Source organism: Ixodes scapularis, unplaced genomic scaffold (assembly GCF_016920785.2).
Source record: "Ixodes scapularis isolate PalLabHiFi unplaced genomic scaffold, ASM1692078v2 PGA_scaffold1__304_contigs__length_218370807, whole genome shotgun sequence".
NCBI classification, from domain to species: domain Eukaryota; kingdom Metazoa; phylum Arthropoda; class Arachnida; order Ixodida; family Ixodidae; genus Ixodes; species Ixodes scapularis.
Genome location: NW_024609846.1, coordinates 143047835 through 143065744, shown reverse-complemented (window position 1 = coordinate 143065744; position 17910 = coordinate 143047835). Strand labels below are relative to the sequence as shown.

The 17910-nt window shown below is 45.0% G+C and overlaps 1 protein-coding gene across 1 annotated transcript; it reads left to right on the top strand.

Moving 5' to 3' along the window:
• The first annotated feature begins 728 nt into the window (after positions 1-728).
• On the top strand, positions 729-17169 carry LOC121048233. Its single transcript, XM_040504335.1, has 3 exons — positions 729-1068; positions 8485-8772; positions 16544-17169. Exons 1-3 carry the CDS (start codon positions 729-731, stop codon positions 17167-17169), a joined length of 1254 nt encoding a protein of 417 aa, XP_040360269.1.
• Positions 17170-17910: the final 741 nt, after the last annotated feature.

Sequence of the window (17910 nt, the reverse complement as noted above, 5' to 3'; positions counted from 1 at the left end):
GAAGAGCGGAGGTTTCGTATTGACGACTGAACACTCCAGTTTTGCTGACAGACTGTATTTAGTGTTTCCGAAAGAACTGCAGGCGGCATCTTGGCGCTGAGCCGAGAGAGCAAGGGAATACCGTTACTCCCTCTTTCAGGTTCTCATTAACATTTTTGTCAGATTTCTAATAATTATTTGAGACTGCTAGTGATGTACGCTTTTCGATAGCTTTCACCGTCAGACTTAAAAGCCGTAATTATTGAAGTTCGTCGAACTCTTTGCGCTTTACATAAAAGAAAAAGTGACTTAAGCGTTTTCGTTAGTTTGTGTAGGGACAAGGCTGTTCTTAAAGTTGTATTGCTGTATATTTAATACCGAAGAGCGACTGGAGAATATTGCGCTTGGCGGCGAAAGCATTGGGTTGCTAAACATTATTCCATCCTATAAAAGAGCACGTCCTGAGTTCTTTTAATTCAGCAACTCTCGGCAGTAAGTATACATTTGCGATTTAGAACATCACTGCCGAAGCACCAATTCGAAGCATGGAACGGATGTTCTTGATTTATAAAAGTCTAAACTAATATTTTATTTGGAATTGACGCACGGATGAATTAAGCCACGGAATTAGTAAACCTCTTCGAAAGAATCCTTAGGCAAGGGCTAGTACAGCTTTATGCAACTGCGTACCGTGGCTTGGAATGTCCTAGTCGCGACACCTGGCGTAAACGAGAGGCATCAACCGTGGCATGACAACGGACTTGTTCAAGCGAACTGACGTCACAGGCACCAGCGGCTCCATGAACCCGCCGGCTCGACTTCGCAATACCGACACGGACCCGTTCCGCTTCGCGGCCATCACGCTGTCTGTGTTCGGCATCCACATCGAGGACCCGACCTTGCAGAGCGACACACTGCCCTTAAAAGTGCTCAAGATCTCACTGTCGGTCGTCAGCGTTGTCATGGCCAACGTGTTCTTTCTGCAGCACGCCGTGTGCTACGTCAACGGACTCAACAGCTGGGTGCACGCCAAGTGGCTAACTGCAGCCCTGGTGTCCGCCGTCACCAGCACCTTGGTGGTTGTGAAGGGTAAGCCGCTGTACACTCATGTCTTTCGATAGGTCGATCTCTGGAGAAACTCCCAATTGAGAACGTTTTAAGCGGTAAAACACTTGTTTTATGCCTAAAATAAGTTAATGCAGTCTTGAAAACTTTTTATTTGGACTATTGAATAAATTTAAAATCTGTGTCATTTGGGATTTTAAGCCAATAACGCGCGTAGTTTTTCTTAAGTAGCCATTGGCAAATATCTACTACCCCGGATAATTAGGGGGACCCGTTTACTCAATATGAAAATTTGCCTCAAAGTCTCCATGCTTTTTTTTTTCTACTTTTTAGCTTGAAAAATTTCTAACGATTTTATATAAGAAGTTCGAAAAAATTAATCGAAGGAGAAAACAATCCGGTGGTTATTGGTCATATCAGGAAAGTTCTTATACATCAGATAGGTTTTTGAATTGTAAAATCTCGGTGCAGTAGTCAACGTAGCGGGACTAACACCGCGACTTGTTTAAATATTGCTGCGTGTGTGCGTTAATTCTGTCAGGCAGCCACATGGGGAGATTTTATTATTTTACATTAGTACATTGTTCTCGCGGTTCCTGATCATTTGCCTCTCGCTCGTTATCTCCCTTTTTCAATCTCTCAGTTTTACCAAGTTATCCTTGCTGAAGACATGTTCCACGTTAAAACGCACTGCTAGAATTCAACCACCGAATTATCTGGTATCCTAGATTCACTTGGAGGCATCAACGAAACCTTGCATATCATACTGCCGTTATCGCAGGTTCTACCCTGTAATGACTAATGGTTAACTCACGAGAGCAGGCAGATCGCTGCGTTTCTTAAAATGGTTACGCAATGAAGTAAACGCTTTATTTTTAGTAGAATAATCAGGCGGCGATTTATCTCTTAATGGCCAAAAAATCACATTCAAGCGTGTAAAAATAAAAATAAAACAGATTAAAAGCACAAGACAGTGGAAGTAGGTGCTAGGCTGGTCCGCCCGATATACCCTTCCGCTCCTCATTGTAGCTTAGGAGTAGAAAATTTAATCGCTGGCTACAGGTTACGAGCACGACACAGTTACGTTGGTTAAAGGGCCGTTAATTCAGTAGCGTTGGGCAACGAGGGCATATGCCGCGATACGACTATTGGATACCGTGTGAACCGATTGATAAGTCCCTTCGTAACTCCACACGAGCCGTGTAACGGGCTCAAGCTAGGCTGTGGTGTGTCCTGATTGTTTATTTTTTTTATTTAGAGTGATGCCATTTTTACAGTACCCCATGGGGAGGTGGTCCCTGTCCACAAAGAAAGAAAGAACTCTAAAAATAGCGAGAAACAAAGTGCCGCGGCAGCAAAGTCAAGCGAAGAGCTCGTGCCAAGGGTCACTCCTTCAAGCGCTCCAAAGCGAAACAAAAAAAAGAAAGTAAAATAAACGTCGCGTCTCGTGTCAGCATCCTACGTACCGTGTACTACAAATAGGGGGTACTTTTCGAATGGCGTAGCTCCGCAATGGGAGCCCGTGAGGGCCTGCATATCGACGATTTGCTTTGGCGCTTCAGTCACCTGCACCTTAAAGCCCCTTTGTCCTGGGAAAAGTGACGCCATTCATTGTTGTGGAATGCTCGAGATACGTGCCGCGCCACTCCTGGGAGGAATATGGCGTCTTTAATCTATACTGCATCGCACGAGTTGCGTGCAGCAGACGCAAAGGCACAGGTGCGGGGGCCTGGCTTTCATATTTGCTTTCCCTTCACGAGCACTCGCGAAAAGAAAGCACATCTGAAAGCCCCGTGCCCGAGCCAATGCCTTTGCCTCTGCTGCACACAACTCCTGAGATAGAGTAGCTGTGCCGCCCTGATCTTCCCAAAGGACTGGACGTTGCACGTGCCTCGTACATCGACGCACCTTGCGTTACTTTTAAATCATGAAGGGGCTTTACTGCGCCTTAGGGTGCCTATATTTCTGACTGTCGCAGGGTGAAGACATGCATTGTCCTCCTGAATGTACCAGCGCGTGAGGCTCTGGCGCTTTTGGTACGTGACTGAGGCGGTAAATTGGCGTCTATGCATTAGCCAAAGCTACGCACTCAAGCTGAGTGGCACAGGATTGCGCGCACTTCAAAATGCATAAAAAAATGATTGGGCCGGAAAAATGGCTGAGATGTCACCACTCAAGCTAATGCGTGCGTGTGTATGAAGGCACTCCACACTCTAAGAAAAAATGGAGGAAAGAAGTAGCAACGGCGCGTCTTCCTCCCTTCTACTGACGCGCCCCCAAGCGGACACGAGAAGAAGGGAGGAACGAGACGTTTTTTCCTTCTCCAGGCAGACGGGAGAAGGCTTTCGCCTTCCCAACTCATCTGCTTTCGGTTTCGTTTTCGAGCACGTCGCGCACGTTGTTTAATAAACGTTGTTGAGTTGATTGAGCTTAAGCGGCAGCGAAGGCCGCCTGTAATTCCGTCTTCTAGTTCAAACGCGCAGAACATTTCGGTTGCATTGACGTTTTTACCACTAATTTTATCAAACGAGCAAACAAAGCCGCTAGAAACAGCGAAGTTCCGGAGCAGTGCCAGCAGCGCTGCATACACTGGGTAGGATGGCCGTCTCCGGTTTGCGGGACCCACGCGGAATCAGAAAAATGGAACCAAGCGGAACTGCGTCGACGTTTTCGACGTTATGGTAATCGCAGGAACTGCGTCCGAAAGGGGCAGGTTTTGCTGCCGGCTGCCTGCAGGCAGCCGGCAGACACTGTTTTTCTTGGACGCAGTTCCAAGTTAAGAACCGAACTCAGCACGGAAGGCACCCATGGGTGCCTTCCGTGCTGATTTCGGTTCTGTTTTTCAATGCCGAGTGCCAACCGGCAATCAACGTTGCTCTGTATTTCTGCGTGTCAGCAACATGGCAGCATCATCGTGATGGCAGTGTTGTGCGTTGTGTACGGAAGACTGGAATTATCGCCGATGTGACTGTGTGTTAGCGTATCAGTGGTGTAACAAGATGAGATCACGTAAGCTGTCGGTCATTGATGCCGCATGGTCGAGCCAAGATCGGAGGGGGCGGGGTGCCGCAGGTTGACATTCCGCTTTACAATAAAGAGTTTAAGACCACTTGAGGGATTAGGTGCAATCGATCGACGTGCGGATAGTCATGTTGGAACGCTGGTCTGAACCATAAGCTCCTATTGTACAGCGGACAATGTGACACTCAATCCGCGAGAGCGATTGCGCTCCAGGAAAATGACTGAACAGTACGAAATTATGACTGAAAGTACGCATATTTACAGTTTGGAATTTTAGCATAAAAAAGGATAGGTAAATTTAAAAAAAAATAAAGCCATCTTTTATTTTGCTGTTTAAATATAATACGGTTCCTGGAGAATCTTCCTTCCAAGTGGCGCACCGGGATGAGCGCTAGAAGTTTTCGAGCTCGCCACGGCGTAGCTCCGTACGCCTAACACCTGCCGCAAGTCGCGGCTTTCACTGCATTCAGGTTGATCGAACAGTGATTTCTCTCTCCGTGAAGCATCACTTCCAGCTGAGTCAATATCCGCTCTACAGAGATTAATTCAAGACTGCAATTGAAGCCGTGCGCGAACAGCACAAATAGAAAAACAAGCGCTACAATAGAAACACAGGCTACGACGTGCCATACGGGGAAACAAACTAATGGCTTCGAACCGCATTGGAGCGGCTTGATTTATTTACTTTCAAATAATTACGGCATGATCGAGCGTTTACTTTTTAATAAGAAATTCTTCCCCTGAGCCATTCAAAATACTCTCAGAGGTATGACATTGCTGGAAAAAGAATGAACATGCTGGAAATATTTTTTATTGCTTAGGGAGTCACCGAGAAATTCCGTACATTCAAAACGACCAGTATAAAAGACGGAAACGCAGAGCTCGGGTGTAATGTTCGGGTTAGTGTGCCGTTGTACTGATGTTTGTATGTGCCATGTATTTGAATGTGCTCAGTGTATGTTCAGCTGATGCTTGTGGTATGCACCATGTCTCTACATGTGCGTATAATAAGGGTTCCCGAAGATTCCGAGGCGCAATAGTAGCATGAGAAAATAAAAATATATTTTGGTAGAGCATGAATTGGGCGGTACCTAGTGCCAACTATAGCTACTTGCGATTACTCTAACGCCTTTGAATAAGAAAGGTAGTGCCATCTTCTCCCTCCTCCTCTGACGCGCACACCTTTTATCTTTATGTTTTGCTATTTTACACCCGCGCATCGACTGTACTGCCGCCTGGATCGGTCCAAGATAGCAGGCGGCATCCTTCAAAGGATTGCGCTACTTTTCCGTATAAAGGGGCTTTAGATTAGTCTGCTTGACCCTGCAATCTGGTGGCAAGCGATTTAACTTCCTTTTACGCTACGCGGCTACGGAATAATTTCTTGTTGCCGTGCTGAAATGAGCCAAAAGGCTGCTTCGGATTTGCTTTTTTTGAGAGCGGTTTTTGGTTTTGCGGGCGAATGGTTTACCACTCCTCCGTGTTGCGCGGTTGACGAAAGAATTGTGGCTCGAGGAAGAGCAAAGGTGAGACATAAAGTGCGCGAAATAACTGGGTGCCGGTTGTCTCCGTTTAACATCGCAGTGCTGACGATGAGAAGACTGAGTGACTACATGCTTTCGAAACGTAAGTTTCTTTACCTGCAGGGGGAAGCCGGCTTCGGAAGTAAATACAGTTCGCGGAAAATTCGTGTTACTTTTTTATTTGCTGCTCCTCTCGCCCCGTACAACAGACTTAATGTTCTCGTTAAGCCTTATTGAGCTCGATTTGCTCAATTCGTGGCCGCCATAATGAGATGCAGGCGACGGAGGAAATTTCCTATCCTTCTTTCAGGGACGAAAGTTTCTCCCTTTCTGAAGGAACGCATGTATTCCTTCAGTACATTATTAGGAAAAAGGGCCAGTATAGTCATCCCTAAAGGGTGGAACTCCCTTTAGGGAGGACTATACTGACCCTTTTTTCTAAGAGTGTACTGCACCTGAAAGGGTGGGTATGGCAATGCGGCAGCCCGCCTAGTTTTGTGAAATTTGTTTCGTGTGTTTCAAACACTGTACTCTGTCAGAGCGGTTGGTGGAACATTGTATTTAGTTTAGGCGTGTTCTTTCCCAGTAAGATTCTTGAGTACACTGCGGACTTTAGATGTTTAAATTTAATGTTGAAATTTCGGCACAACGCTGGTGGAACTACTGCTGCGCGCCAGACTGCAGATCAGGCTACTCGCGTGTGAAAGGTGAGCGGAAAGTGTCAATCTTCATCGTTCCAAAGGACCGAGCCGCAAGAGAAGTCTGGTCAAAAAGCCTCGGTCTGGCGGCCAAGCGCCTTGAAGAAAAGAGAGCAGTCTGCGATCTTCAATTTTATCACATAGCGCTTTTTAACCACAAAAGACCTTTTTTTTTTGTTTTCGTCTTTTTTGCAAATTATGTAAGCCGCGTCAAGAACTGCTGCGGCCTTTACCTAGACTATTTTCTTTTATATGGGGTTGATCACTGTACCAGAGCGACACAAACTTTCCGTATTCCCCGCGTATCGCGGCGTATGGGCGCACCTCACGCCCTTCAGGTGCTGGTGCCGGTGACGCCATCAGTAAATATCGACTCAATGCGCCTCACAGGAGCCGCCCGGTTCCAACACTATCCCCTATTTCTAGTACACTGTATACTAAGTAAAGTGAACATGGAGCCGCCCAACTAGTGTACCTATAGGAAGTATTCACTGGCGGCCATAGCTGTGTGCGCGACTGCCAAGCGCGTGCTGACGGAGAGCTTCCACAGTTCTTATGTCACGGGCATTCCGCACCAGGCGCGTAGACAACAGGGTGTTAGAACACCCCCCAAAATTTTACTTTGTTATATATATATATATATATATAATTTTTTTATGTGTGTGTGATTGCACCAGTACCTAGAAACATCGCCCTGAAATATGGCGTCCAGTGAATACCCCCTAATAGACGCTTTACACACGCGCAAGTTTATAGCAGCAATTGCTGACTTCCTTCTGTCTTACGAAGGTAAGACTGAAGTATCCGTCACTACAGCCTCCAGAAAGACCTATGCTGGGAAAAAGGGCACAGTAGAATGTAAAATGGCAAAAACCTGTCCTGCTCTGGTAATGACGAAGTGAACTGAACACAGTTAGAGGATACCAAAACTGAAGGTCGGTTATGGAGGCGCCCATCAATAGAGTGCCTTCATCAGGGTGTAAGATAGACAGGTGGGGAAACGGCCCATAGGAGCCTACCGCAGCGCCGTGACCGGATTGTGTACTCGTCTGCTTGCGGGTACCCCCGATTTGCGACAGATGGCGCTGCGGCGAGAAGAAAAAAATTGGAATCGAATTTGCATGGAACTCTACGGGAGAGTGCGCAAAATAAACCTAGAGCTCGACAGTCCTCCATTGAAAATCCACGAGAAATCATCTCCGTCAGTTTAGCCGGTCGCCACCGGTCGCCCACCCGGAGTGAGAGTTCGCGGTACTCCACATAGATGGCGCCACAGAAAAAGAGAAACCCGAGGGGGACACAATCCGGTCGCTCATTTGGCTCTTGTTTCCCCACCTGTCTATCTTACACCCTGGCCTTCATACACACTCGCGCTTTTGCTTGAGTGGTGACATCTCAGCCATTTTTCCGCCCAATCGTTTTTTTATGCATTTTGAAGCGCGCGCAATCCGGTGTCACTCAGCACCAGCGCGTAGCTTTGACTAATGCATAGACGCCATTTTACCGCCCAAGTCACGCACCGAGTGCGCCAGAGCGTCAAGCGCTGGCACATACAGGGCAACAATGGATGTCTTCAGCCTGAGACAGGCAGACATGTAGGCACCCTACTCATGGACAGCTGCCGCAAAGCATCTGTGTTCCTTTAAGGAAAGGGTTATGCCACTCTTTTCAGTACCCAATGATAATAATAATTGTGTTGTATGTAAGGCTTACAGCCGGAAGCTACTCAGGACCATTGGGTGCAGTGTCTCAGCTGTAGATAAGAAAAGGAGCCAGTGCAGAACAACCGTTAACCTGGGGCCTTTTACCGGCACCACGCAGTAGTGATACAGGACCACAAACCAGTAACGGCACTCATTGAGATTGAAACGGGCAGGGTTGAGGGTTGAACCCAGGATCCCTGGGTTCTGCAGCACGAGCCACCGATCCCGCCTCTACCTAATATTGACTCCAAGCGCACACATGAGAAATACAAAAGAGCTAGCCGAAAAAACTGCCACCATAAAACAATCAACGCCATGAAATCGTTCAGGATGGCGCTCTTTCGCACGATCTTGAAAAGGAAGGCCCAGCAATAGTATCGAGAGTAAAATGATCTGATGTCACCACTCTAAACAAAGAGCATTAAAAGGCACTCAAAATCAAGCCTTAAAAGTCGCTGCCAAGATTAAAAACATATTTTCAACCGATCAATCCAGGCGCCCGTATTCGTCACGTGACCGCCTTCTACCGCACCAACTTCTTGCCATGGAGGAGCCGCGCCAAGACGGTGGCCAAGACCAAGTCCACCGTTACGATCCTGGTGGTCTGGATATTCGTGCTGATCAACAGTGTCGACTTCGCCGCCAACGGGACGACCGAAAGCGAAAAGATCTACTCGTACTTCGCGGGACCGCCAGAGAACGGGACTTTTCTGTCCGGATCGAGTCCCCTGGCGGTCGGATTCCTGCGCCTGGACGGCCTCATTCGCTGGTTCTTCATTCTCGGTGAGAAATGGCAGCTGAGCAAGTTGGACCAACTTGCTGAGCTCCAACCCGTAACAAAGCACTTATTGTCGTTCGAGATGACGCAACTTTAAACAGTCATCGGGTACACTGGGGCCTTTTGGGATTGTTGTCTAATCGTAGCTAGCTCCAAGTTATGAATGCATCGAGGTTTAGGGTGAAAGACTTTCTGCAGCACAGTGCGTTGTCGGGACGAATAGAGCATTAGAACATTAGCCCTTCATGCGGTGTTGCTTCTCTGCAAAGCACAACTTTTAGGTTTTAGCACAAAAATATAAAATTCTTGAATTTTTGCTTTTCCTTCCTTCATTCCGGGTTTTTTAAGTTTCGGGTTGTAATCGGAGCGCATCTCGGCCCCGACGGCACCACGCTCCGTGGAGAAATACTGCAACCAACCTCTGCTCCACTCTCCTCGCGCAGCGCAGCATAGGCTGGTTGCCATATTTATCAACGGGGCGCCGTGCCGTCGGGGACGAGATGCGCTCCGATTGCAAACCGAAACTTAAGAACCCGTCGAGTTTGTGTGGTTTTGCAGAAAGCCGTAAAATGCTGCGCGCGCCTTCTATTGTTCTGCAATTTCTTGATTTAATGTTTTTCGATGATACTGAGCGATTTTCTAATTGAAGCCATGTCCTCAAACACAATGTTAAAAAAAGTTAACTTCGCTAAAATAGGTATTATTCTAATTATGCCGCACTTTATTATTTTCCTAAATAGGCCCCTAGCCCAGGACCAGAACGACACAAGCCTTTTTTCGTTGCGACTAGTAGTTTTCGCAATATCAAATTGGTCAACTTTTCGTGAAACTCCCGTATATACATGAAAGAAAACGCACCTATGTATTCGTTTTGTCATCCTGCGCTACGTTTTTCTCTCTGTTTCTCTCTCTCTCTCTCTATATATATATATATATTTATTTATTGGGTTACATGTTTTTAACCCATACCTCACGATATATATTTCGACGAGGTGCCCATTCCATGACTTTATGCATGTAATTAATTCCTTAGTTCAATGGCACAGCAACGATTTAACTTTTAATACTGCGACGCATCGTTGTACCAATCACAGGTATTTTAGGCGAACTACCACACTTCTCGCCAAGCTTTTGGTTCAGGTAAAATATATGTGACTCCGGTAAACATAGGGACGTGGAGTTGTATAAACACGAAACTTTGAATAACAATCTAGATAATATTTTACTCGTGTGTCGAAATAAAATATTAGAATTCCACGTTTTGTTACCTGAAAATAAAAGTGGATAGTATGAACGATAGAAAAAAAGTATATAGTTAATCAGTTCATGCCGGAAATAGTTCCGATTTCGAGAACAACGCGGAAAATGTATTCAAAATTTAACAGTTCAAAAAGGTTTGAACCAACCATTATTTTGGCTTACCGGAACTGAACCGAAACTAAACCGGAACTGAACAGAAATTAAACCGAAACCGAACCGAAGCTGAACCGAAAGCCGTCAACTCGAACACGAATCGAACCGTTAAAAATTTCGGTTCTACGCTCCGCTTGATACTTCATTGGAGAAACATATATCAGTTGCCGTCTTGCTGCGCTGTGTGCTTGGTTGATGGCAAAGTAGGCGCTGTCGAGCTGAGGGGCGAAGCTTGAGGTCGGAAGACTTCAGGTGTGGTGAGGCAGCGTCGGCGTTCGAGGTGGCTTGTTCTGGGAGACGGCACCGCCGTTGTCTCGAGAGGTGCCCCGAGAACACGCACACCAGCCGTCAGCGGGATTGACGGCTTGGCTCGCACCGGTGGTAAGGAACGAAGGAAGACTCGAAAAGCTCGGGCCCGCAGCCCGACGGCCCTTCGCTTGCGCGTCCGGTTGTTTCCGGTGTGGCCTTGCGTTAAGGACTGAATCGAACGTAGACTCCTGTTTCTTGGCGTGTTCAAACCCGCACGCGCACAGTCGAACGCGCGTGGAACGTGCCCACTCCGGTCCACTTGAAGCCGCGCACATAAGAACAGTCGTAATTTAGTGGTTATTCTGTGTTCCAAAACAAGCCTGAGGTCATGCGTAAACATTCTTCACCTTGGTGACTTTACCCGAGTTATTGGCACCAAATCAAGTACACAGAACAGGTAAGGACTATAATAGTCGGCACTAGCAAACGTCGCCAGTCTTATGTATATTATTATATCCGGTTTGTTCGCCTCATTCGTTCTATTTCTAAATTCATTCTAGCACATGACTTAAAGTCGGACACGCACTGAGTGCGTCTATATCAGGGCACAGCGCACTATATTATAACAACAACAACAATAACAATAATAACAATAACAGTAACAACAATAACAGTAATAACAATAACAATAACTATAATAAATTACTTCCACTACATGTAATGGTGTGAACCGAGGAAACAAAAAAGCCGCACTAGACGGCTTTACGTGCTCTTGACCACCATACCATCCGCAACAGAAGCAGGGAAATTACAATAAATCGCGTACAGTAAAACAGGTCACGAGTTATAGCAGCCACTAAATAATCAAGATAAGCAGTAACAAAAGTGTAAAGCCAGCTCTAGTACATTATCTGACCGTAGATGTACAGTCATTATGAAATCACGCCATACAAACTGAATGAAGGCCCGTTCACACATGCAGCGGAGCGCTACAAGCATAGCGCTGCCCTCGCGCTAAGCGCGTGCTGACGGCAGCGTTCCCCAGCTTTGTATCGCACCAACAGAACTGTTGCACATGGCTGACGATAAGTAGCTGACGACACGAGTGGAGCGCTACATCAGCGCTTCGCTGCATGTGTGAACCGGCCTTGACTGTATCAAGATGACAAACTATGTTGATAGGGCAAATAATGCGAAGGTACAAAGGTGACAAACTACACATTATTGTTCTTGATTTATTCACGGACAATATATAATAATAAATATTATACAAATAGGATTTTATTTTCATATTAGGTAAATGGTGCAGACCTGGCAAAAAAAGATGCGCTAGACGCCATCTCTCCGCTCCCTATAAATTCCGCAGCACGAGCCTGAAGTTCAAGCCAAGTGAACACGAAATATTATTTTGTAACCTCTACCCCCCCCCCCCCCCCCCCCCTTGAAAAAGAGAATAAATGTTACCACATTTTACGCTACAAGCAACTTGAACAATACTGTTAAATAATCACAGAATCGAATCCTAAATGAAGAAGTGCGCATTTTTTAACTCTCAAATATTTATGGTGTCCATATAAATATCATGGGAATGCAACAAGTGTAGAAGTCTTAGGATTCTGTAGGCCAACACTTCTTCACCGGTGTTGAATCAAAACTTTGCTACTTGGCAATAGTCAGGATTTCTAACCGGCTCTTCGAGCAAGATGATTGATAGAAATCTACGGTGGGCGGTCATCTTCCCCCACATTGCAATACCTGCTCTTGTTCCCCAATCCTTAAAGACACAAATATAATTGAACTTTATCAAGGCAAAACGACCCGAGAAAGTTTAGAACGCATTGCATTAATAGCTGGGGGAGCGCTGCGTTACGTACCCATCAGTGACACTGGTAAAAACAGTAAGCTTGTTTTTAGATCGAACTATATAGCAAAGACATCTTAGTTAGATGGTGTGGTGTTATGTGTAGCACGCTCTGGCAATGCATAACTTTCAGAACGTTGTCTCCTTCTTCCTTTTATATATAAATTCAGTTGCAAATCAGCGCTTAAATGTGTGTCGCGCAAGTTCCTTCTATTTCCCCTTGTCTCTTTGTGCGCCGTTCTGTTCACTTTGTCATCAGACCAACTCGCCCAGCTTACCAGACTTCTGCGGTCAGTGTTTCTAATTTTGTAGGTACGAGATGTCGCTGTAGATCATCCAGTTCAATCATGCAAGAGTAGTGACATTGCTGTTTTGTTTAAAGTATTATGAATGGCTTGTAATTATGAAGGTTATGAATAGTGAGCACATTCTAATTTTGGAATAGGCTCTCTCTATGCCAACGATATGGTGAATTTGCGATTTGCGCAGCATCCTTTTTTGAATTAGGTGCACTCTCCCTAGGTTTGTCCCCGTAGTTTTCCCCAAACCTGAAAACACAAAATAAAGAATAATAAAATACTGACTTATCATGCAGACATTTTGATCAAGGTAGAAACTTGGAACCATAAATCGATGCCGGCATATCAGTTCTACTCTTTTCCATAATTTTATTCAAGTATTCAATATGCTCGCCCCAGGACACATTCTTAGAAAACACAATTCCTAATGCCTTAAATCTATCAACTAGCCTAATATCTACCGAATCGAAATATATAGTATTGATTAAATGAACACTTTCATTTTTCGGTCGAGACGCTACAACCAAGGTTTTGCTTGTGTTTTTTTTTTAAAGCGTTTCTGTCCTTCTATGGTGCTATTGTATCTACCAGTGTATTTACTTCTCAATCTAACTCGCATGAGTCGTCGCCAGCATAAAGAACAGTTGTATCATTAGCATATAATATAGGCTAATTTGGTTGTTTTATCACTATTAGTGATATTGCATTACATAGCTATTAAGACGAAGAAGAAAAAAAAACCTAACATGCTTACTTATGGTACACTAAAGAATATTGGTTTGGTGTTCGAGGAAAACTTATTGCACAGCACATACAGCCTTCCGCATTCAAGGATAGGTCTTCATTGGGATATATTAAACGAAACCAGGTATTATTAAATTATATTTTTATTATCGTTGAAGTAGGACTTTATTGTTTAGAAGGAAACGAAAGTAGGCCGATTTATGTTTTTTGCCACTACCGTTTTTGTTTGGCATCAAGGCTACTACTCAAAGACAGTGCATATACTCGAAAGGAGCCTTTAGAAATATCCCGAAAACTTTTGCAGAACATGTTTTTGAGCACGACCCAGTCCGCTCAATTTATATCTTCTAATCACCACGAAACCAGATCATGCATATAAGATTACGTGATTATTTAATGTTTTTTCCTTACGTATGCTCAATACGGATTTGAAAAAAAAAAAAAGTCAGTTCCGCGAAACTTGCCCTGTTATAACAAAACAAAAGAAAACTTATTAGGACACTGAAAGTAAGTTGCTAACATTTGGAGAATCTGTATATAATTGTAAAAGTTCGACTGCCTCAATTATAATTATGAGGAATTGCTCCAATGGCTGTCCCTTTGCGGTGCCCGTTGTGTCGCTCTAGATCCATCTGAAAGTTATCTCCGTTATCGCTGTCAGTGTGTAGAAATAAATAAAATTCGATCTGAATTCAGACAACAAACAGCCGGAGGGCTGCCGGAGAGTAAAGGCTGAACTCCATGAACCGAATCTATGGCGAATAACTGACGAACTTTCCCGGACTGCACGCTCGCTTTGGGGGCGACGTAGCAGCAACTACACTAATGCGACGCGCACAGCAAAAGCCGCCGGCAAAATTTGTCGATTTTTCGCGGCATGTTCGCCCCATGAAGTCAAGCCTTAAAACCACTTCTCTTTAGCGTATATGTTGTAGGAAGTGTTGGGTGCCTACCAGGCACGTAGCCTGGGGGGAGGCCCAGAGGGCCCATCCGCCCCCCCCCCCCCCGAAATCTTCCATTTTGCTGGGACCTCCTCACCCCCTCCCCCTCATACAGCGTTTTGTCATAGACGCCCCCCCCCCCCCCCCCCCTTCCCTGAAACAAAATCCTGGCTACGCGCCTGGTGCCTACTGCTCGCCCGCAAGAAGGACATATGAGGCAGAACACCAAAGCACACCTTTTTACTTCAGCAGCCGGCCAACGACTCGCGGCCGCCCGAGCCCCGAGCGTGAATCGCGCGCACGTTGCGCACCGAGCGCCGAGCACTAATTCTTTCGCGCTGTGATGGGCCCGAAAACACACAATGTTAAGGACATCGTAAAATGTTTTTTTATAGATGCTTATACTATGAACCTATTTTTTCACAGGGCTTGAAAGTGATAAGATTATTAGTACAGTCAATCATTTTCGAAATAAACTAAATGTTCGAGCTTTTTCAAAACACCTTGCACGAATAGAGTAATAACAAACAGGCAGTTTCATTCCAATCACAAAATACATGTTTTATTGATATATGCTTTCACTTGGTACACATACTAGAGATACAACAGAAAGCGTAAGAAGTGTTAGTGATATTTGTTAACAAGTGCATGATATGTGACGCAAACCAGCAACATGCATGTCGTGAATTATCAAAAGTTGGTTGTAAGTTCTAATATTTTCACACAATTCCAAGTTCAATTTTGTTTATTATTTATAATTCCATTTTCTGGTTACCTTATAACTTGTTTTATTATGGAATATCACTTCTACAAATCTTAATAGCATATTACTCTCCCGAAAAATGCAGTCCGTATTGAATGCAAGACCGCGCACGGTGCTTATAGAAAGCCATTTGTATAAACTTAATAACGTACAAATATCAAATCGTTCTTCACATATAATAAAAAAATTGTTATTCTTTACGAGCGCTATTCATATCGATTTCCAGACTTAAGATCAGAAAAATGGTCTATGACACGGCCTGTAGACACTGGCAAATGCATCGCTGCAGAGCAAATGATAATACTCAGATGTTCAGATATACAGTATCACACTTTTTAAAAACTTTTTATCTGAATTTATTATATATAGCTTGAGCAAAGCCAAGAAAGTGTGCACCTAACGTTTGTTAGGAAACCTCAAATGATTGTTGTGAATAATGGGACTCTGGTTGAATTGTACGCAACCTAAACCGGACACGAACGATCTACAAGAAAGCGCAAAGATGCACTTTTAAATCATGTGTATTTGCCCCTTTTATGTCGTCTGTTCGTTTCTTATTTATAGTGTGTCTAACCTTTACCAGCTTGCCTGTTTGTTATATTTGCCTTCAATCTGGTTTACTGCTCGCTTATCTGTTTCTCTGACAACTAAATACCTCTTTACATAACTCTGTGTGTTTGTATTATTATTTTAAAAATGGTGCATATTCACGTCGTTTTTCTTTGCTGCTGTGGGGAAGGCAGAGTCTTGTAAAGCAACACCCAAGCTGCCTTGTTTTCTGCCTCCACACTCCAAGTGAAGAAAAGAAAACACATAATTCGAATATGAACCTCCTTATCCAAATTTTGTGCGTCTGCTACAAAACCAATTGTCCATTGTGATTAGGATAGTATTATTCTTGACGCATTGCTTGAAATCACCCTTGGCAATTCATTTTTTGTTGCTTTGGCGGCCTTATACTTGCGTGAATATTGCCGCGCACGTGGCGAATTTGGCAATGCACGTGCCTGCCACGCGGAGGAGCGCGGTTCGAATCCAGCGTGAATCCCCGCTTAAAGTCTTTCATTTATAATTTTGTACGCTTCCGGGAAGCTCTAGCCCATTCTCGGCTGTCATCGAGTGCTCTGGTTCTGACCATTCCTGAACGTGCCACGTGTAAGATATCAGCGGTGACATGCTCCTTAGGGTCAGTCGCTCTTCCATCTCTGACGCAGGATGTGCTGTACCTTCACGCTTTACTGTGTATGTACACGTTCTCCTCTTTAAACATTTATTCCAAGTTCTACATTAATCTGCTCATTGATTACTTGCCAAAATATAATGCCACAAACAAATTCTGCCCTTGTAACTTCATATCTCGCGTTATGTGTGCGTGTACCTTTGAACGTTTGCTTTTTCCTGTTTTTATATTGAGAACTTACTGGGCTACGTTGTTTTCCCATTGACAGAGTAGTGATGAATGTATCCTGATATATTAATAAAATAACCAAAACGAAACGTTCGCAGGACCAACCTGCTTCTCCATCTTCCTCTACTCCTTCATGACGGAACTTGCGGCGGGTAACATGGACCACCTTAAGGGCTACATCGTGACGCTGAAGCACTCCGACCACGAGGACCCCGCCGAGGTCGTGCGCCAAGTCCGAGACCTCTACTTCCACCAGGCGAATTCCGCTCAGGACTTGGACTCCATCTTCAGTGGCCTGGTCCTGCTCTGGTACCTCATGTGCACCGCCTTCACCCTCGCCAACATCCGGGGGGCCCTGCTGGGCGACTTCCCGCCGTCGCCCTTCGGGAGGGGTCTGCTGGCCGTGCTCTTGGAAGCGTTCCCGCTGTACTGCGTCTACGTCGGCATCACGCTGGCAGGAGCCGGCTTCCACGACGCCACCATGGACGTGCTGAGCCAGTTCGAGGCCCTCATGGCCATCGTGGGCAAGCGGTACCAGCTCCAGTTCCCAACCTTCTTTTTGGCCCAGATGTGCGTCTCGTCGATGGGGCTGAACCCGCCCAGACTGACTGTCTGTCGTCTGTTCACCATTCGCCGTATTTTGCTCGCCCTTCTGGTGCTTTTTTACACCGCGTTTGTGACCGTCATGCTCCGCTTCGCCAAGACCGATAATGACTCGGTATGACATGTCATTTCAATCCAAAAAAGTACCCGCGTTGTGCGCTTGCTGCTTAAAACCCTTCGTTCAAGGGGAGATAATTTATCGTTGGTCTTCGTTAAATCGCTTGGTAAACAAAGCAAATATGCAGGAAACTTCTTTGTTCAAGCATATCTATGAATTGGTTTCCGAAAATACGAAGGTGCCGATTTGCAGCCGACGTTCGCTTATTTATCTTGTTTTTGCCCACACGGGATCAAAGGCTTTTCCTTTAATTTCTTTTTGTGTACTGCAGGATCAAAATACCGTGGCTGCTATTGTGTTACGGCTGTGACTTTCTAGTATTTTTCCAGCTTCGGCAATTGAATGTTAAACCCAAACGCTTTGTCTGGTTCGTAAACTGCAGTTTAAATGCACAAAATACCTTAATGACAACCGTGATGCCGGGACACTCTCCACCTCCCACTTTTTCCCTAGTCGTCTTACAACAAACGTTTGCAATCGACATTGAATCATGTTAAAAAGACTCACATCAGACCCAACTTAGACTAAGTCACTACGGCGAATTGCGATATAGACATTGAAAATAGAATTAAGGTTAAAGGAACTATAATTGAATGCTGGAAATACGGAAAACGATCTATAACAATATTACCGGTGCTGATGCGAGGAGACTTCGTGGTGAAGGTTTTGTGTCTTCGGCTATGTTTATTTATCCTGAAAAAACGCGCCCTTATAGAGGAATCAAATATTATTAAATGTACATTT